The sequence below is a fragment of the Eucalyptus grandis genome, chromosome 7, assembly GCF_016545825.1.
Source record: "Eucalyptus grandis isolate ANBG69807.140 chromosome 7, ASM1654582v1, whole genome shotgun sequence".
NCBI lineage: Eukaryota > Viridiplantae > Streptophyta > Magnoliopsida > Myrtales > Myrtaceae > Eucalyptus > Eucalyptus grandis.
Window position 1 is genome coordinate 41,835,437 of NC_052618.1, and position 20,955 is coordinate 41,856,391.

At 38.0% G+C, this 20,955-nt stretch overlaps 2 protein-coding genes across 5 annotated transcripts; both read left to right on the plus strand.

Moving 5' to 3' along the window:
* Positions 1-6,283: 6,283 nt before the first annotated feature.
* LOC104453548 (acyl carrier protein 4, chloroplastic) lies at positions 6,284-8,929 on the plus strand. 4 transcript variants are annotated; one of them, XR_001988728.2, is made up of 6 exons: positions 6,284-6,437; positions 7,318-7,404; positions 7,562-7,687; positions 7,885-8,260; positions 8,348-8,449; positions 8,625-8,929. XR_001988728.2 is itself a non-coding variant. In XM_039316663.1 (4 exons), the coding sequence occupies exons 1-4, from the start codon at positions 6,369-6,371 to the stop codon at positions 8,014-8,016; spliced, it is 414 nt and encodes a 137-aa protein (XP_039172597.1). In that variant the 5' UTR covers positions 6,284-6,368; the 3' UTR covers positions 8,017-8,322. The 4 variants fall into 4 exon arrangements, 2 of the variants coding, with proteins under 2 accessions (XP_039172597.1, XP_010066441.1); XR_005552879.1 differs by having other exon boundaries at positions 7,565-7,687; XM_039316663.1 differs by lacking the exons at positions 8,348-8,449; positions 8,625-8,929 and having other exon boundaries at positions 7,885-8,322.
* A 4,292-nt stretch (positions 8,930-13,221) lies between these two features.
* On the plus strand, positions 13,222-20,661 carry LOC104453549 (RNA polymerase II C-terminal domain phosphatase-like 3). The gene is made up of 12 exons (XM_010068140.3): positions 13,222-14,284; positions 14,425-14,557; positions 14,669-14,724; positions 14,809-14,869; positions 14,965-16,425; positions 16,785-17,357; positions 17,444-17,590; positions 17,669-17,937; positions 18,060-18,171; positions 18,249-18,506; positions 18,947-18,993; positions 19,089-20,661. Exons 1-12 carry the CDS (start codon positions 13,692-13,694, stop codon positions 19,150-19,152), a joined length of 3,774 nt encoding a protein of 1,257 aa, XP_010066442.2. The 5' UTR covers positions 13,222-13,691; the 3' UTR covers positions 19,153-20,661.
* Positions 20,662-20,955: the final 294 nt, after the last annotated feature.

Consider the following 20,955-nt stretch of genomic DNA (forward strand, 5'->3'; position numbering starts at 1 on the left):
CTTTTTTGAGTGAATGTAGCACAAGTGTACCGATTTAAGATATTGTGTGATATAAAAATTTGTTTGAGATAAATGTAGCGAGAGTACATCAATTTGGAATAAATATGGTATATATGTACTACTTAGAGAGTTTTTGTTAAATAAAAATTAGTTTAGGATAAATATGATACAAGTGTATAAGTTTAAAATTCTTATTGTATTAATCTTAGATAAAATTGTAAGTTTTCTGGTGATTTTAAGATTTCGAGACATCTTCTAGCGTGTTTTTAGTATTTCACTGGAGAGAGAGAGATATGAACTCAGGGAAAGTTATCATCCTGAGAAAAGGAAATTCCTCGAAATTAGATGATAAATTTAAAAAAAAAATAGAGGATAATTCACTCTCTAAAAGATCAAAAATTCTACCACATGATATATTCAATTTATTCTTGCAAAATATTGCGCACTTCTAGATAAATTGCGCAAGGGACGCACAAATGCTCAAACACAAATCTCTTTCCACTCCTTCTCATCCTCCTCACTGTAGTTGTTCACCTGTGCCGTCTCGTACGTAGAAACAAATTACAACTGCCCCTTTGGAAGTTAGCAACATCCGTAAATTGCAATTGCGACTTTGGAAGTTAGCAACAATCGTACAACTAATCGCTAATCTTTGGCAACCGCTCTAGTTTAATAGGAAAGCTCATGAGAGCGATTTAATTGGTGGATAAAATTTCAAAGGAAAATGTAAAAATGTATCTCTGCAGCATTTGTCAAGCCTTATTAAATGTGTTTTGGAAATTCAAAATTTACCGATCAAAATAAGTTAAGTCATTAAAACACGTATTTCTTTCATTCTCATAATATTTTGAAAAAAATGTTCTTTCTATTTTTTAGTTAACCAGTACCCTGACAGCTCTCTAGGATATTTGCTAACAAAAATTATTCTCAAAACCAAGTCATATTAGCTAGTTATATTACTAAATTGCTTACAGCTACTATAAAAAGCACAAGCCATTCAACCAGGTAATCACATCTTCAAGTTTGCTAACTGAACATAAGTAAATTTAGATAATTGAAAAACTAGGTTAAGTATTTCACATCATCTAATTCGAAAAATTTTGAAATTGATATTTATATATTTTTGCATCCAAATTTGATGAAACTTTGACGAGCATAACTTTTCCATCTAATGTCTTATTGACTCAATTTTTGTACCTACGAGAAACCATTGACCCAATATTTTAAAAAATGTGATCCTATTTTCAGAAAATAGTGTCGGGATTGTGAATTTTAAGAATCGGGTTGAATGGATGGCCACGATAGTTTTCAATTATGTCGACGATTTAGAAGGGAGATCAAAAAGGTGTGCTTTCTATATAGAGCATTGTCCCCAAAAACTATGATGTACTTGTGAATTATTTGATGGATGTTAGAAGGAGAGGGATTTTTCCACAATATTGATGAGTTTGGAGATGCTCAAGATAAAGGACACAACATATCATATGATCCGTTTAATGTATCTTTGTTAAAACGAGTACGATGAGGAGATTCATCACAAGCCCTAAAATGAGTTCTTGACAATTGCACGCAAGGGGATAAAGGAGGGCCCACAGAAGAAGAATAAGAATGAGCATCTACAATGAGCATCTACAACTTTAATTTCTCGATGGATAATGACTTATGCAATTTATCGGCAACATCAAATTACACAAATCTTTCAACGTTGCTTGTGCAAAGAAATTACAATTTGATGGATTTTAAATAACTTTTTATTGTCTATCCAAAGATCCAGAGTCCAGACTTACATGGTATCTCAATCGCATCCTTTCCACCTTATTTTTCTTGTTTGACTGGTCTTAGGTCACTCTAATTGAATTCTTGCACGTGTTAAATAGAAATCCCTTCAAGTTTGGAATCACTAAGACCAATGTATTTGAATTGATTGCGCACAAGAATATATCAGGCATAGTGGATTTTAGAATTGAGAACATAAGTGAACTCGGACCTTGTTCAGTAGAAAAATGGATATGTATTGACAACGGGATATTAGTTGTGTTTGAGGTGGAAGGACAGCTCTATCACTCCCCTTTTTTTTATAAGAACCGGGGTATGACAATATTCATCGCTTGCAAAGTCTACACCTTTTTACCAATAATGGCATGACTCCGTAGACTCTCGTCCACAAAACAACAATATATCACCACTTAGGCTAAAATCCACCGACATCCACGAGCCAGAAACATCACACAAGCTCTAGTTCAATTCCGTCCCAATGGGTGTCCACAACACGACAAGCGACATCAAGTTGAGAGAGATGATCGCATCCGAGAGAGAGAGAGAGAGAGATATGATTATTTATAAGAAAATGTTAAAAAAATAATTTTTAGTGAAACAATCAGAGCCTGAAACAATTAAAATTTGTAAAATTTCGATAAATATAACCACTCCACAATATTCAATAAGATATTTCAAGAAATAGAATAAGCACATATTTAATAAAAGGGAAAAGGCCTCACTAACTAAAAGTTCAAACGGCAAAAATCGGTTACTCATTAATTACATATATAAGGTTAACTAATGTAAATAATGATTTATTAAAAAATATTTTATAATTTTTTGAAAGAAATTATGTCCTCACCCATAAAAGCAAATGATTAACCGAAATCCAAAGCGTTTTTCTTAAATACTTTTCAGTGATCAATCAATTTGTGTGTTGAATCAACCATATGAAAACAAATAATTAGTACTCAATTTTTTTTTTTGACCTTTTTGTCGGGACAACGCTATTTTCACCCCATATATTACTATATCCACTCCCATTTACATCAAAAAGACAAACCTGCCCTTCTTACTACAATTACAATTTAAAGTGATGGCTCAATTCATTCTTTTTATTATTTACAATAGTTACCATAATTAAGTATTTCACATGTTTTATATTTAGCATATTAAAGAAAATTGCATTCTTGAATATTCTCATAATGTTTTACATACTTCAAGTAAAATCATTTAGCTAGTGGTAAGAAAAAAAAAGACATTATTTGATATAGTATAAAACTGACAAGTCTCTTTTTTTATTATTAATTTTTATAACAACTTATTTATTTGTTATCCCATTTATCTCAAAAGCTCCCTTTGTTAGTGAACTTTTTAATTAATTTCATTAGTCTGCAATACATATCAAGTCTATTTATTTAGCGTAAATATTCTAAAAAAACTTCAAATTTGTATATTTATGACAAATTTACCTAAACTAGTTCTTTGACCACTAGAAATCTTATACATCTTTGACAAATTTACCGCAAACTAAATTTTTTACCATCAAAAATCCCAAACTAATACACCTACAATAAATTTATCCCAAACTAATTTTTTGAAGATAAAAAATCTCAAACCGGTATACCTGTGATAATTTATCCTTCATTAGTTTCTGTCAAATTTAAAGGTAAAATTTGTTAACCTAGATGACACATGGTAACATATTATGGTGATGTGGCAAGTCCACGTGGAAGTTTATAGGGTAAATATTACGAAAAATCTCAAACCGGTATATCCATGACAAATTTAATGACACTCATGCAATAAATTTAAAGTACAACTATGACAAATTTGAATTTTTTTTGTGGAATTAAACCTATGGATTTTCACGTGGACTTGCCACATCACCATAATATCCACATTAGCAAATTTAATGGTAAAATTTGACAGAAATTAATAGAGAGTAAATTTGTTACAAATATACTATTTTTAGGGTTTTTTGGTGGTCTAAAAATTAATTTAGTATATCACGGGTGTACCAATTTGGATTTTTAACGGTAAAGAAAAAATTAGTTTTGGACAAAATTATCACAAGTGTATCAGCTTAGAATTATTTGTGGTCAAAAAATTAGTTTATGATAAATTTGTCACATGTATACCAGTTTAAAGTTTTTCAGGATATTAACCATTTTATTACCATATCAAAGGATTTATCTTTTTTCCTCATTATGCTGTTAGGATAGTTTTATAAAATGTTAGAGGAATATATAGGAATGCACTAAAAACATTATGCACACTAAGGTTAATTGATTTTTTTTTTTAAACCATTCATAGATGATAGGGTTAATCCCTTAAAAACCTAGACCGGTACACATGACAAACTAATTTTTTGACCACCAAAGACCTCACATTGGTATACTTATAACACATTTATTCCAAACTAATTTTTTTATTATCAAAAATCCTAAACCGGTACATCCGTAACAAATTTATCCCAAATTAGTGCATTTGTGACTAATTTACCCTTTATTCACTTCCGTCAAATTTTACCATTAAGTTTAATGTGAATGACACATGTTGACATGTTATGATGACGTGGTATGTCCACATGAAAAACATAAGATTAATGCTACCTAAAATCTCAAATTTGTCATAGATATACCTTAAACTAATCATAGAAATAGGGTTAAATTTGTCACAAGCGTACCAGTTTTTTATTTTTGGTGATATTTACCCAATGAGTTTCAACGTGAACTTACCATGCCACCATACTACGTCATCTAGGTTAGTAAAATTAACCTTTATATTTAACAGAAGTTAATAAAGGATAAATTTGTTACAAATGTATCAGTTTGGGGTTTTTAATAGTCAAAAAATTAGTTTTTGATAAATTTATCACAAATGTATTACTTTAGGATTTTTTATGGTCAAAAAATTAATTTTGGGTAAATTTGTTATAGGTGTACTAGTTTGGGTTATTGGTAATCAAAAAATTAGCTTAGGGTAAAATTGTCACAATAGCACTAATTTGGATTTTTTTGGGTATTAACCCTAGATGATATTATTTTTTGTCGATCCAATATAATGATATTTCACTAGCATTTCAAAAAAAAAAAACCTTACTTTATGTAATGCTTTGATTTAATTATATTTCATCTATTTGAGAATTTATCCATAAATATAATCCACAACATGGAAAAGAACTAGATTTTATGGAAATTTCTCTTTTCGACAAAACAAATTTTTATCAAAGTAATTCTAACAAGAAAAAAAATAGTGCTTTAATATACATGGAAAATTTACATTAAATAAAAACTAAACATATGAAATTCTTAATTATGATAAGTGAATCCTACATATATAGAAAAACTGAAAAGAAAAGGAAAGTAAAAAAATTTAGGACTACAAATTTAAAATGCTATTGACTGATAAAGGACAATTTTATCTTTTTGACGATAATGGGTTGGATTAAGTTATACAGGGAGTGAAAATAACGCCGTCCCTACGTTATTGACGTCATTTTCATTTTCGCTTCAGTATACTTCTTTTACATAAAATATCTTTTTAGTCTTATTAATGTCATCGTCAATTAATAACAAAATTCATTTTAATGCTGTTATTTATGTTTTTTTTTCTGTTTTGGTATTTTTATATATTTATTTTTCTCAATTATCTTAATTTTCTCATTATTTTTAAAGAAATCAATAGTAAAAGTAGGACTAGCAATTCAAATCATGTTGTGTTAATCATGTCATGTCAAACGGGGATTTAACATGAATATGGATAATTTCACTTCACGTGTTAAATCTAAATTGTATCAATGAATTAGCTTTTATTAATATTCTAAGCCTTTGTATCCCTAAATATGCTTTTGTTTTATGTTTTGTGCTTCTCAACACGGATGTTATTTTCATAAAGTATACAAAGTCTTTAAATATGAATCTAAATTGGTTAAAAAGTGTTTAACAGTATTATGTTAAAATAAATGACATGTTAACACGTTAGCTTAATGTGTTGATTTGAGTTTACACAAATTAAGTGAGTCGGTTGAGTAAAACACAACATTATCTATGGCACAAATCTGCTTATACCAAATCCAAACTAGTGTAATTACGTATTATGTCGTGTTGCACAAATAGATCGTATCAAGAATATTTTTGTCTTTGGTAGAAGAGATATTTCTATTAAAAAAAGATGAAATTATAAATAAATCCGGTAAATTTCAGATACTAACATCTAACAATTAAAAATATAGAGACAAACGTGCGTTACCCTCAAAATTCATAAAGCGTTTTCTGTCTGTAATTTTCCTAGGCCTCCAGGGTGGCAGACGAGAGAAACAGTGATTGTCAAGTCAGCAAAAGCAAGTGGCAACACGACGCACGCCAGCCACTCGGTGCCAGATCCCTCCCCCCAATCCCAGCCAAGCGGGACCGACAACTCCTGCCGGCATCGTCCATCCAGCCGCCAACATCGTTCCAGAAACCCAATCCGACGGCTCAAATGAGCGCGCGCTCCACCGTATAAAATACTCGAACGTCTCGCGGTTTATCTTCTTTGTCAGCATACTTCGTAGTTCGTAGCCTCTTCATCTTCTTCTTTCTTCTTCTTCTGCAGCTGCGGAGCGAATGGCTAGCGTTTCTGCTGCTTCCGTCACCTTCAGAGCTCTCTCGAAGCCGTCACTGAAGAGCAACGAGGTGAGTTTCTCCATGTCCCTTCCCTTTTGTTCCTTCGGGTTTCTGCTCGGAGGTGTGAATCAGGGGCACTGTGTGTATCTCGGCCGCATCCGGTGCAGCTGGGAACGGGACGGGGGAGACATTGCGTTTGTCTCGTTCTCATGTCGTGCCGACCATGTCAGAGGCTTTTAATTCGTTGTTCTGGTGACGGGATTTGCACCTGGATAGGTTTGATTGGAGTTTCTGTTGAGAACCCACATGCGTGCTCTGTCTTGTGTTTTCTTTTCTTGTTAATGGGTAACGTCCACAGAATTAGTACTATCACAAAAGGGAAACGAGAGATTACATGCTCTGGCTGGGGAAATGTACCAGTAGTTGTCATGTCCTTTCTGTTTCTATGAGCATTGGTTTTGTTCGCTTTGAAATTGGGACTGTACTTGATGTTGTCATGGTGTGGCATAACCAGAAAACTAGATTATCGAGGCCAAGAATAAAAGGAAATTCGTGCAAGGTCGGGGAAGCCAGACGTTGAAATTTTACACGAAATTCTTATTGTATGTGCTAACTGAAAATTACACTGAGAAACCCCAGAACTGCCCGCCATTGGCTGGGGACATGGCTGTGTTGCTTGACTAGTTTTTCAGTGACAGTGAGTTATATTTATGCTCTGGCCTCAAGGTTTAGAGTAGGGTCGCATATATTCTGTATAATGATCCAAACTAGTGTTGTATATGTGTGGTGTGATTAGCACATAAGGGTGCGTGTTTCTCAAAATGGCTCGGGAAAATTTGCTTTGGGTTGGAATTCGCCTTCAAAATATGGAATGCTGTAAGGATATCTTGAGATCTCACTTGTAGCTATTGTTCAATTTGATCATAGATGTCAACTAATTTTTTTGCAGACCTCAAGCTTGAAGGTCGTCTCTCTGGGGTGGAGAAAGAATGGCTTCCCTTCCTTGAGGAGTTCCCGGTTCCGCGTCTCTTGTGCGGTATAGTACATAGCATCGTCTGTTCACGCATCTTTCCCTAACTTGATGAGTTGTAGCAGAGAAGAGAACTATCTTAGTCGAAATTACTAGGAGAGAGGCTCCAGTATAGTACTTGGTGACTGTATTTCGACCATACCAACCTTGTATACTTGTTCAGCAGGCGAAGCCTGAGACTGTCGACAAAGTGTGTGAAATAGTGAGGAAACAGCTGGCGCTTCCTGCGGAGGCCGAGCTCACTCCAGAGTCCAAGTTTTCTGCCATAGGAGCTGACTCCCTTGATACAGTATGTCTCGAATTCAAACTAATTATTATGGATGTTAATATTTCTTTGAGGAAGTGCGAAACTAGGAACCTTGAATAGGCTTTTAAATCTCAATTCAGAGATATGTCAGTGGATCTAAAATTTTGTACATTAAAGTTCAATTTTGATTAATCTAGACTGATCACGCAACCCATGAAATGGCATTCTTAAATCTGCAGGTGGAGATAGTGATGGCTTTGGAGGAAGAATTTGATATCAGCGTCGAGGAGGAAAGCTCTCAGAACATAACCACAGTCCAAGAAGCCGCTGATTTGATAGAAAAGCTAGTGCAGAAGAAACCCGAGGCATGACGGGAAGGATTGAGCAGGCGACACTGGAGATTTTGACCTGATGAGGGGGCAAAGGAGATTCTTTCGGACATTTTTTTGTGTGTTAGCTATCAGGTTTTGCTCTGATTGTTGTGAACTGAGATATGCACTTCTGATTTGTTAGACTCTTTTGGCTTAATGTCAATGCGAATCTTTGGAGCCCTTTCGGCATTCTGCTGTTATCGCCAATATCATGTGTCTACTGCTGCAAACAGATTTTGCCTGGGTAAGTCCTAGGAAACATGTCCTGGTGGTGCTATTGGATGGGTTTGCTCAGATTGTTGTGAATTGAGATATGCACTTCTGATTTCAGACTCTTTTGGCATAACGTCATTGCGAATCTTTGGAGCCATTTCGGCATACTGCTGTCAACATCAACATTGTGTGTCTACTGCTGCAAACAGATTTTGCCTGGGTAAGTCCTAGGAAACATGTCCTGGTGGTGCTATCGGGTGGTTTGCTCGATTGTGAACTGAGATGTGCACTTCTGATTTGTCAAACTCTTTTGGCTTAATGTCATTGCAAATCTTTGGAGCTGCTTCAAGATTCTGCTGTTATCACCAATATCGTGTTTTTCCTGCTGCCAACAGATTTTGCCTGGGTAAGTCCTAGGAAACACGTCCTGGTGGTGCAAGTGAAGATGGAAAAGAATGTTGAGATAGAATTGAGAGTCATCTGAAGATTCCTTTTTTTTCTTTTCTTTTTCCATCAATTCCTTTAAAGTTTTGGCCTTGCGACCATAGTCCCCCGAAACCCAAAATTTTTATTTTTATTGAAGGAGCCTTTGAAGATTCGAGTCTTACTTGCTTCCTTCCACTTCCACGAAAGACATGCAGTGTAAACATGGATTTTAGTTCTGTTTGATTCATAGGTGAGTTGATGTCTTGCCGTTTCACCTGATGTTCTGAAATGGGGAATTGCTTCCTTGATCTTCCCAGTAGTAGATGTACTCTTTCCAAAATGACAACACTATTCAGATTACAGAAGTAGAAATAGACTTAGGTTTTACCGTTTTGGGTTGCAAACATTAGAGCGAGAGAGAGAGGTATTGTTTGTCTATGTTTGGACAATGCACGGGTTCTTGACGTTGACACAGCTACTCATGGGCGCCCTATTGGTAACGGACGTGTACTTTAGGGTTGCGAAGAGGAACTACGTGCTAGCGTCCGTCATTGGTACGGACCAGAAGTATACCATGTACAAGATCTTACTTATCATTGTCACAATTATAATCTAAGCAAAACCGATACTGATATGTAACACACGATACGACACAATCTCCGATACGTCATTTCTCAAAAAATAGATAATTATAATACCTTGAAACACGTTATATATTAAATTATCATTTTTATGATTATTTTAAACAAATTAATGTCATTCAAATTCACAAATAAATAAATAATAATAAAAAATTTAGAATAAATTTATATTAAAAACATTAATCCATTATTTGTTAATATCATTCATTATTTCAATTTAACAAATTCAACCTCATTCCAATAATTCATTAAACTTAGAGAAAAAACACAAGCAATCTATATTTTAGACTTATATGTTAGAGCGTGTCAAAAGGGAAGATAAAAAAGTTAGCAAACTAGGAGCTGAATTGTATGCCACGGGAAGTGAACATTAAAAGAGAAGAAAAGTATTATTTTCTTCTTCTTTTTTACATTTTACATATTGACCCATCATTTATTAAAAAATTTAAAATTGACCCGTGCGTGTTCAAAATTACATGTTGAAATTCCAAATTCGCATGTTTAAATTCCAGACTCGCGTATCGAAGAGTATCAGAGAGTCGACTAGGTATTATATTTTTCAACACCAATTGACCAAGTGTCAAAGAGTGTCTAAGGAATGAGTGTCTAAGAGTATTTGACGCATGTCAGAGTCTTTAACACGACACCAAGACTCTCGAAGAGTATTAATGCTTCTTAGACTATAATTGCTAGAAAATGATAGCATGTCTCGACTATAGAAAGAAGGGAGCAGGATAAATAAATAAAAACACAAGCAAATAATTACCAAAAAAATTTAATTTTATTATTCGAACGTCGATTCAATAATAAACATTTAAATTTGACCAATTTAATCTCAAATCTTTTTGTCATTTGTCAATTAGTCCTTTTGGCCAAATTGGCCATAAACCGTTAATGTGGAAGGTCAATAATCACCACTCATCTTAAATGGCTTGGCTAGAGAGATGATCGTACTAACATGGACCATTTTTGTAATTTTAAAAATAAAATTCTGAAAATTGTCTTTTTTTTACTTTATTATTTCTTTTTCCCCTTTTTTCCTTCTTCTTACATTGGTTGTCAAATATGGCGAGAGTTGACCTCGCAAGCCTCGAGCAAGGCTCAACTTTGCTAGCCATTGCCGAGGCCCTGCAACCAACAAAGGAAGAAGTATAAAAATGAAAATAGGGAATAATTTCAAAAAAATCATTTATGTCAGTGATTTTCGGTCAAAATTAGCTAGAATGATTACATTAACAAATCGTTAAAAGTGTAAGATTCAATTGGCTAAATTAAAAAAAATTATTAATGAATTAACATCAGACAATAGATTTATCATTTTTTTTTTCAGAAACAAAGAAAGTGACAAGATAAGAGAAAAGTTAAAGGGAGGCACGGATGACTTTTTCATTACAATAGATAGAAGGAAACATGATTGACATTTAAGACCAACCATTCTTGGCACGACTCGTTTGTACAACATAGAGGTGTCAAAATGCGTCTTAGACCCACAGTTTATCTATTTAAATCATATAAATCATAAATAGATCATATATTGATCACTTACATTTTAAAATGGGTCATTTATATTTTAAAGAGACTAGTTAAATGGACCTTAAATGAGTTGGACTTAAAAACCCATTTATAACCCAACTTCCTCCCTTTAACTTTATAAAAATTGAAATTAGAGTTATTTTTTATATTTCTTTTTCTTTCTTTTTCTTTCTTCTTCCTCCTTCCTTAATCGATAGTCGGCATGGCGACAGTTGATGATCGACTATGCGAGGCTCAAGTTCACCGGCCTCAGCCGAGCTTGAGGTCGCTAACAACTGGTGAGGCTCGAGCCTCACCAATCTGGCAAGATCGAGCTTGCCCAACATCGGTGAGTTTGAGTCTCACCAGATTGATGAGCTTATGCCTTGCTAGTCATTGGCAAGGCCAAAACTTGCTTGGATCTCACTTGGATCTAGCAAGTTGCAAGCTCGCCAGCCTTGGTTGAGCTCGAGCTTGCTGGATTTGGTGAGCGGCAACCTTGTTGGCCACAACAAAGCTCGGGTTTGCCCAAATCCGACAAGTCGCGAGCTCGTTGGCCTTAGCTAAGCTCGCGCTCATTTGGATCTAGCAATGCATGAAATCAACCACGACAAAGCTTGGCCTAGTGAGCTTGGGTTGGTCATCGCCGACAAAGGAACAAGGGGGAAGAAGAAGAAGAAAGAAAAAGAAGAAAATAATAAAATAATAATAATAATAATAATAATAATAATAATAATAATAATAATAATAATAATAAATTTTTAATATTTTTAAATATTTTTTATAGATAGATATCCATATACATATCGGAGAGGTACTTTTAGAGGAACTCGATGTTGTCTAGATTGAAATTCAATCAATATCAAAATAGAAATTCTAAACATTATAATGTAATTTTTAATTTGATAAATCACAATTAAGAAGTTATGCATTCTCGCATTCTAGAAGATTTGTTATAAACAAATATTATTTTCATGTCAATCATTAACTAATCAAACTTTTTCTTATCAAGAAATTTTCAAAAGTATTTTAATTTAAGGTTTTTTACTTTTTCTATTTTATTTACTAATTTTTATTGTTTAATATACTTTCTTTCTTATGTTCAATTTGATGTGAAGTTTTTATTCAAATAACATACATGTGTGTGTGTGTATGTGAAGAGCTTAAAATGGATTAAATAGGTGGGAGTTGATTTTCCCAGATTTTTATTTTTTTTTTGGTCTAAGATTTTCCTAGATTGAGTTAAATATTAAAGTGTCTCGATAATATGGGTCAAGTTGGATATGGGCTAAGTATGAGTCAAGTCGAGTACGGATCGTCAAATTTACATTAAATGAAAATATGTCAAAATGGGTTAAATGAGTTAATATGAATCAAACCATTTTCGACATGACCCAAATTACTTGACCCACCCATTTAACGGCCCTAATACGACACAATTGATTTATATGACAACATACATAGTTAAACAGGTTTAAATTTGGCATAAATGGATCCACCTCATAGCATGATAAAAAATGTGTTTTCAGGCAAGTTTATCGCTTGACATATTTAAGCACTAGTTGACCTGATTTAGTTAACATGTTAATGTGCGATTTATTTCAATAAGAACGGCAAGACATTTTGATCAAATTGAAAGACTTTGTCACCTCCAATAGATTAAAAATATAATGGCTGCATCAAAAAGGAATAAGTGGCAAAATAAAAGTGTATCTAGAGATACAAAAGTCCTAAGATGTAAAGTATAGTAAAATTACTCTTTATCATCTGTAAGCACGGCAAAGATGCTAACACGAGCTATCTTGTATTAAATACGTTTCGCACGCTTATCAATGCAAGTAACAAGCAAACTTAAGAAACACGTTCAACTTGACTTTTCAAATCCAACCCAATTTTGCGCTAGGCTAACGATTATACCTCCGTCTGCATATCGGGCAGTTTTCTTTTTCAGAGTGATTGAGGAGATTAAAAAGAAAAAGTAATTATTTCACTGATGAAAGCATGCAAAAACCCTAATTTTTATCATCACCGTCACCGCATTGGGAGCGCAGTTGCTTAATTGATGCTAACGAATATGTAGTACCTAAGTGAGGCTCGCAGCCAGTGAAAATCCAGATATAATTAGCCAGCAAAAAGAAGAGAAGAAACAAAATCCAAATTCCAAGAGGCAAAAGAGAAAAAAAAAAAAAAAAAACACAGAAAAGCAATGAAGCCCTCACCGCACGTCTCCTGGTGGCATCGCCCCCCTCCGGGGCGAGACCCAGAACCGACGAAAGCCCTCGCCACCCCACTCGTCACGGAGATCGCTGACGTGTACGGCCCAGATTCGGGCCGCGCCGTTTCCTAGATTGGCCCCCCTTCCTTGCTGCCGCTGCTTGCCCTCGTCACTATAAAAGAAAACCTCGTCCTCTCCTCGCTCCCGTCATTCGTATTCTCTCTCCTGTCCTCGGCCTCCATCTTCGCTTCCGTGTTCGGGCCGCTCGTCCTCTTCTCCCTCTCTCTCCTCTTTTCTCTCTCTTGAATCTTTAGCGCGTTCGAAGGGGGAAGAAAGAAAAAGCTTCGAGCTTCGATTCGAATAAGGGGTTTTTTTTTCACCGCATAATTAACGATTAAACTTGTCGGGGACGACCGGATCTCGCGATCGGAGAAAATCCTAAGACTTGTCGGGCTCCGCCTGAATTTCGCTCTCCCTTCCCCCCGGCCCGATCGTGTAGATCTTATAAGAACAACCCCGCCGACGGGATCGGATCGGATCGGATCTGGCCGTTTAAAATAACCTGAATTCGGTCGGATTTCTCGGCGGAGGTTGAAGTGGAGTGGGGTCGATTCGGCGGTGGTGCGGCGGATCGGTCGGCGGGAGGGTTGCTGGGATTGGTGTGGGGGATGGTGAAGGAGGAGGGGGCGGTGGACGTGGAGGAAGGGGAGATTTCGGACGCCATGTCGATCGAGGAGATCAGTGAGGAGGATTTCAAGCAGGACGCGAAGGATGCGAAGGAGGCGTCGAAGCCGAAGGCTAGGGTTTGGACGATGCAGGACCTGTACAGGTATCAGGTCGAGAAGGGGTACACGTCGGGACTCCACAACCTCGCCTGGGCGCAGGCGGTGCAGAAGAAGCCGTTGAGCGAGATCGTCGTGATGGATGCGGATGCGGCGGCGGCGGCGGCGGTGAATGGAAAGAAGGGCGAGTCGGGGAAGGGAGGGGAGAAAGTTGTGATCGACGACAGCGGGGATGAAGGGGACGGGAAGGTCCACGACAGCGAGAAGGAGGAAGGGGAACTCGAGGAAGGGGAAATCGATCTCGACTCGGAGGTGGTGGATAAGGTCGATGGAGACGGTGGGGAGGCGACCTTGATTGCCGAGACCGTGAGCAATGGCAGCGGCGAGTGTGAGATGGAGTTGGGAGAGGAGGAAGTGGAGAGGCGAATTTACTTGATTCAAGAAGCTCTTGATAGCGTGATGTCGTCCAGTGAAGAGATGTAAGTGAAGTCAATAAGAGTCAATGGTTGGTTTTTGTTAGAATGTGTTTCAGACTCGAGAGAATGGGGGCGTGCCTAGTACGAGCAATGAAGTGCTCCAGCTTTAGTTTTGATTAATTTGATGTGTTTTGCTGTGGTAGATCATTCGAAGAAGAATGTTGCCGCCTGCAAGGTTGTCTGGAGAATCTCAAGGAAGTGGTTTTGGTGAATAGTCTTACCTTGAAGGATGCACTGATACAGCTGTTCTTGCTGGCAATTCAAGGAGTCCATGCTGTAAGATGTCTGCTAGTGCTTCGGCTCCATATTGCGAAATCCCAGTTTGGCGTCACTTAGACTTTACTTTTAATGGACGGGCATTGATCAATTTCTATGCTTTGTTGACAGGAATTCTGCCTCATGGATTCTAGCCAGAAGGAACAGAACAAGGACAAAATTTCAAGGTTATTAGTTTCTCTTTTTGTTTTGCTTTCCAAGGAAATTTTTCTAGTCATTATTTAATTCTCTTGGTTCCCGATTCGTGACAGGCTGCTTTCTCTCGTGAAGAGCAACCATCCCTCTTTTTTTTCCTCTGACCAGGCGAAGGAGGTTGAATTTCTGCATTTAATTTTTCTTTGTTATGGATGTTGAAGTTAGTTTTCATAGAATGGCACTGAATGTTGTTGTGATTATTGCCTTTTCAGATAGAGGACATGATATGCTACTTAAATGCAATTCCTATAATGTCGAGTGCAAAAGCTGGTGATAGAGAGAAAGATAATCGATTCAACGAACCTTCTTCGTACCCGAAAAATTCGGAAAATTCAAGTGGCATTGCTGCTTATAATTTAAGGCAGTCAAGTGAAGTACACGGAGAATCATTACTTGCTGAGTCGACTGATCAGACTGGTCGAAAGATTACTCTAAAAGCTCTGAAACTAGGGAATTCGGGTGCCAAGGCTCGAGGAATGTTGCTTCCTTTGCTTGATCTTCACAAGGATCACGATGAAGACAGTCTTCCATCACCCACTCAACAAGCACCACCCTCTTCAAGGGGGCCATTTTTATCTAGGGCAGATGGAATTTTTAAGCCAGAGATGAGCATGAGCATGGGTAAATCAGCGCAGGAAGCAGAAGCCTTCAAAGTGCATCCTTACGAAACTGATGCAGTTAAAGCGGTTGACCACTATCAACGAAAGTTCCAACAGAAGTTCGGGAGTAATTCCTTTTCCAATGACAGACTTCCAAGCCCAACCCCTTCAGAGGAGCATGAAAATGGAGTTGATGATACTAGTGGGGAAGTCTCCAGTTCTAGTTCTAGAATTGGTAATACTAAAATTATGAATGCACCTAACTTGGGGCGCCCAGTTTTCTCCTCTTTGCCCCATGTTAACAATATCAATATGCAAGGAGCGGCGGTTCCACAAAATCATGCCGTTACAAGCTCTGGGTCTAATCTTCCTGTTAAATCTTCTGGAAAGAGTAGAGATCCGAGGCTTAGGTTTGCCAATTCCGATTCGGGTAATCTGGACCTTAACCAACGGCCCTTGCCTGTGATACATGGTGCACCGAGAGCCGAACTTCTTGGTGGGAGCATGATTGCTAGAAAGCAAAGGAACTTGGAGGATCCTGCTCTTGATGGTCCTGCAACAAAAAGGCTAAGAAATGGATTTGAAAATTCTGGTGCTATAAAGGATATGAAAACTGGTGGCTGGCTGGAGGATCCTCGTGCCGGAGGATATCAAGCAATCAATAGAAACAATCCACTGGAAAATGCAAGTGATTTGAAGAGAACAGATAATGGGGTGATTTATCCATCTATAGACAGTGGTAAGTCCAGTGTGGCGATCAGCAGCAGTGGGAACAATTTGTCTAGAGTTGCAAGTGTCAATCCAGCAGCTGCTCTGCCTGCATTATTGAAGGATATTGCTGTTAATCCAACAATGTTAATGAATTTACTAAAAATGGGTCAACAGCAGAAATTATCAGCAGAGGCCCAGCAAAACCCCGTTGATCCTTCAAAAAACATGAGTTCTCAGTCCAACTCTGCTTCTATACTGGGAGCAGCACCCAAGGTCACTCTTGCACCAGCAACAGCAGCAGGGTCTGGGATTCTGCAGAAACCTGCTGCAATGCTTCCGGCTCCCACTCCAGTGGCACCTGTGGTAAGCATTGTGTACTTAGCAAACTTGGGAATTTTATTAGCTTTTGTTCTGTGCCAAGAAGGCAGTTTCATGCATCTTTTCTGCTTATTACTTTATTTAAAAACCTCTTTTAAACTTTAGCTTGTAATGAAGGTTCAGGAGGATGTTTAAGCTTGCATCCTTGGATATTAGCAAATTTGGGATGATATTTTGCTTTCTACTCACGTCTCTGTACTATGCATTAGTGAGATTTCTGTGGCACATTGCTTGCAATACTGAATCATTTGAGCTGTTCTTCCATCCTTTTTCTCTGAAATTCTATGTTTTTATATCTTTTGAAATTGGTGCGGTGAAAGTTTTGGACTCTTCATCTCGTGTAGGGGCAGCAGGATGAGTTGGGCAAAATTCGCATGAAACCCCGTGACCCTCGCCGTGTCCTCCATGGCAACATGCTTCAGAGGACTGGCAGCATGGGTACTGAGCAGTTGAAGCATACTCCTCCAGTGTCACGGACACAGACGGAGGATCTAGCAGATAGAAAAACACTGCCTTCTGAATCTTCTGTAGCATCAGATGTGTCTCAGAAGATTCTAAAGCACTCGAAGAATATTCCTGTTATTATGTCTTCTTCACAATCATCAACAAACCCAGTGCCAGCTTCTCAGACACCTATGCAATCTACATCAGGAGTGGATGCAAAAACTGAACTTCCAAACCACAAGGACAAGCGATCTGGGACTGATCCCTTGGTGGAAGTAAGTGCACCAGGCCCATCTCCCTCACAAAGTTCATGGGGAGATCTGGAGCATATATTCGAAGGATATGATGATCAGCAAAGAGCAGCCATTCAGAGAGAGAGGGCAAGGAGGATGGAGGAACAGAGGAAAATGTTTGCTGCACGCAAGCTCTGCCTTGTTTTAGATCTTGATCACACACTTCTCAATTCAGCCAAGGTGAATTGTAATTGACTTGTAGAAGTAGCCCTGGTTCTTCTATGTTGCTGATTTTGCTTAAATGATTTAACGTGTCTGTTGGATAGTTCGGTGAAGTGGAGCCTGTACATGAAGAGATCTTGAGGAAAAAAGAGGAACAGGACAGAGCACAACCTCAGAGACATCTTTTTAGATTTATTCATATGGGAATGTGGACGAAGTTGAGGCCAGGAATCTGGAACTTTTTGGAGAAGGTAACCTTCCACATCCAGTTCCTTTGTCTGCTTCTTGTCATGCTAAATGTTAAGCTTATTGTGGTCATTGTCTTGTAGGCTAGTAAGCTTTATGAGCTGCATCTTTACACCATGGGCAACAAGCTTTACGCTACAGAGATGGCAAAAGTGCTCGATCCAAAAGGGGTGCTGTTTGCAGGTAGAGTCATATCAAGGGGTGATGATGGTGATCCATTTGATAGTGATGACAGGTGTCCCAAGAGTAAGGATTTGGAAGGAGTTTTGGGAATGGAATCATCTGTCGTCATCATAGACGACTCCGTGAGAGTGTGGCCACACAACAAACTAAATCTGATAGTTGTAGAAAGGCAAGTATACTGGACTTTGAAGGGATGTATTAATTTATGTTCACTTTCACAAGTCTTACAATTGACACCTGATTATGGTGTTTTACTTTTTCACAATTCTCATCTAATACAATGTTATGCAGATATACTTATTTTCCCTGTAGCAGACGCCAGTTTGGGCTTTTGGGTCCATCTCTTCTTGAGATTGACCATGATGAGAGACCTGAAGCTGGAACATTGGCTTCATCTTTGGCGGTGAGCTTACAGTTAGAATTGGGGATCTTTTAATGGAATAACTCTCTTCTCTTATATGCTTGCCTTGCCTCCAACAGGTTATTGAGCGAATACATCAGGATTTTTTTGCCCATCAATCTTTAGACGATGTAGATGTTAGAAATATATTAGCTGCCGAGCAACAGAAGATTTTGGGTGGCTGTCGTATAGTTTTCAGCAGGATATTTCCTGTCGGTGAGGCCAACCCTCAACTTCATCCACTGTGGCAGACAGCTGAGCAGTTTGGTGCCACCTGTACCAACCAGATAGATGATCAGGTTACTCATGTAGTTGCCAATTCTCTCGGAACAGATAAGGTAACGTGCCTGATTCCATGACTATATGGAATAATAGGGTATGTGCCTACTTGGTTCTGGCATGATGGATTATAGTATAGGATAGTTGAATTTCTTAGTTTCTACTGCATGAGGAATTCATTAGGTTGTCAGTAAGTCCGTGAGTCTGGGAAGTTAAACCTCATTAGCCGTAGCAAAAAATATGCCTGGTGAGACATTCTTTGCGTATTAAACAGGACCACCATTCTGTATTGATAATTGCACTATAAGGCAAGGGGGCTGTCTGCTGGTTGCATTTTCCGTCGTGGTCACTTGAAAGTTTTTGCCAGTCTTTTGAGCGACGCCAGCCAAGGACTCTTGAGCTGGAATTAAGGATACCATACTGGGTTTTGCTGATTACAAGACGTGATTATTTTCCTTTTCTGAAGGCTGACTTGATTTTGTTCTTAATTCTGCATCAGGTAAATTGGGCTCTTTCAAGTGGAAGATTTGTTGTCCACCCTGGCTGGTAGGTTTCGGGTTCCAGGATTTGATTTGGTAATTAGCTTGGGCATTCCATAAGTTTATAAGTTTGACAGTTTTTGCATGTCTCGATGACAACAGGGTGGAAGCATCGGCTTTGCTTTATCGGAGAGCAAACGAACAAGACTTTGCCATCAAACAGTAACCAATGAAATGACACATTGAAAACTAAAATCCGACCCGACATAACCCCGAACTACAGTACAGTATCTGCATAATGCCGAGTGGATGAAGCAAGAAACAGACTCCGCTCGGCATAACTTGACTCAGATAGACCCTTTCATACCTTGTGCCTGCTTGCCTATGGATTATCCAAAATGAAATAGGCATGGGCAAGGCGCTATCATTTTGGCTGGGTATTGGCTCCCCAGCGAGAATGAGAATGAATGGGCAATATCCTCCTTGATTAAATTTGGGGGTGGTTAACTCTAGGGGACAGTTTCCTTTTGGAAGTCGGGTAGGAAAAGTGGACAAATTCGGAAACCAAACAATGATGGATCCCTCATGGATACTCAACAAACCGGGGAAAGAAGGGATCTTAAAGCTGTGAAATGGGGTTTTAGATTATTGGTGTGCTTGAGGTCATGATTCTTGACCTAGGGGGAATCGCGTCAAAAGAAACGTCTGTCCTGATGGGTCGGATTCGACGTTAGCAACAAGCTCAGGATCTAACTGTGGTGTCTTAATGTGTAAGCTGTCGTAGAATTTCCGGAGAAGATTAATCATTCGAATTCCTAGGGTCGGCCCTGCTGGTAAACCGCTGATTCTGCAGAAGCTTTCTATTAAAAGTGTGTCCTGTCTCAATCTCCAAAATTCCCCCTTAAAATTCCAGTCCTTTTCTGTTTTTGTTTCTTTTACCTTGATTTAAAGACTAAGCCAGGAAATTCAGTCGTATGGTTTTTGGGGGGTCTCTCGCTGTTGTCGAAAAGTATATTCTCCTGTTGCAAGCGAACGGAAGCGAATCTGGGTTGATGATGGATTTGGAATTGGATTCCACTTGTCTCTTGGGTCTGGGAGCACGCAATTCTCCAAGATTTGAAGCCGTTCCGGTGGATTCTGGTTGAAGCTTGGAATGAATGTGGATGTCTAATTCGCATCTCTCGACATTTATTGAGGGACGCTCGGAATTCTCGTGGCCTTAAGAAATCCTGATGTGGACAGTCTACTGTGTCTCTGGGAGCACTGCTAAAGCAGATACCTGTTTTGGGAAAGCATGCTGGTGAGGAAAGGGATAATGGTCCGAAGCTATCCACCTAAATTCCACCTCTTCACCAAAAAATAACAAATAAAGAAAATGGTAAAAATGTGAACCGAGGCTTCGAACTCTGACACCGAAAACTGCCCGAATTCGATACGGTCCCGACCGAAATGGTCCAGACAAAACTGGTTTCATAGGAACATTAGCCGAAAGGAGATTGAAAGAGGAAATCTTTTATGACGTTTGTCCAATTGATCCGAATTGAGGGAGATGGCAGGGGGATGGCACGAGTATGTTCAATCTGAGGATTTCGATGAATGTCTTGCTTGTTATAGGATAATTTACTGCATTGGGATTAGCCTAAGTTAGATTCTTCTTGAAATAGCAATTTGCAGCCGGACCACTGTCTTAAATTATTCTGTTTTCCGGAATAAACCCTGAATTTCCTTTTCGAGAGATGAATTGGCCTTTATTTTAAGTACCAGCGAAAGGCTGCTCTACCCGTGTCAATACTTGAAAATTCTGGAAAATTTCAGGTATCCGAGTAAAATAAAAGTCAACCCACAAGATGTCTGTTTTCGTGGAACATTGTCATTTTCTTAATGACTTCATCCTATAGCTCTCCGTCTGAAGAGTAGGGTTTCCGACTCAAGTTTTCAAAAAATACGAAAAAATATCGAACTTGATTGTGAGCATAGATGATTGAGTATTTCGGAATGTTTGAAATATCTCGAGTTAAATGAAAGTTAA

What these genes read in the sequence shown, in the direction of transcription:
- LOC104453548 (XM_039316663.1), top strand. Translation starts at nt 6,369, where the DNA reads ATGGCTAGCGTTTCTGCTGCTTCCGTCACCTTCAGAGCTCTCTCGAAG. An exon ending in CGTCACTGAAGAGCAACGAG is followed by an intron (nt 6,438 to 7,317) that starts GTGAGTTTCTCC and finishes ATTTTTTTGCAG; the next exon opens with ACCTCAAGCTTGAAGGTCGT. An exon ending in GAGCTGACTCCCTTGATACA is followed by an intron (nt 7,688 to 7,884) that starts GTATGTCTCGAA and finishes TTAAATCTGCAG; the next exon opens with GTGGAGATAGTGATGGCTTT.
- LOC104453549 (XM_010068140.3), top strand. Translation starts at nt 13,692, where the DNA reads ATGGTGAAGGAGGAGGGGGCGGTGGACGTGGAGGAAGGGGAGATTTCG. An exon ending in ATGTCGTCCAGTGAAGAGAT is followed by an intron (nt 14,285 to 14,424) that starts GTAAGTGAAGTC and finishes TTGCTGTGGTAG; the next exon opens with ATCATTCGAAGAAGAATGTT. An exon ending in AACAAGGACAAAATTTCAAG is followed by an intron (nt 14,725 to 14,808) that starts GTTATTAGTTTC and finishes GATTCGTGACAG; the next exon opens with GCTGCTTTCTCTCGTGAAGA.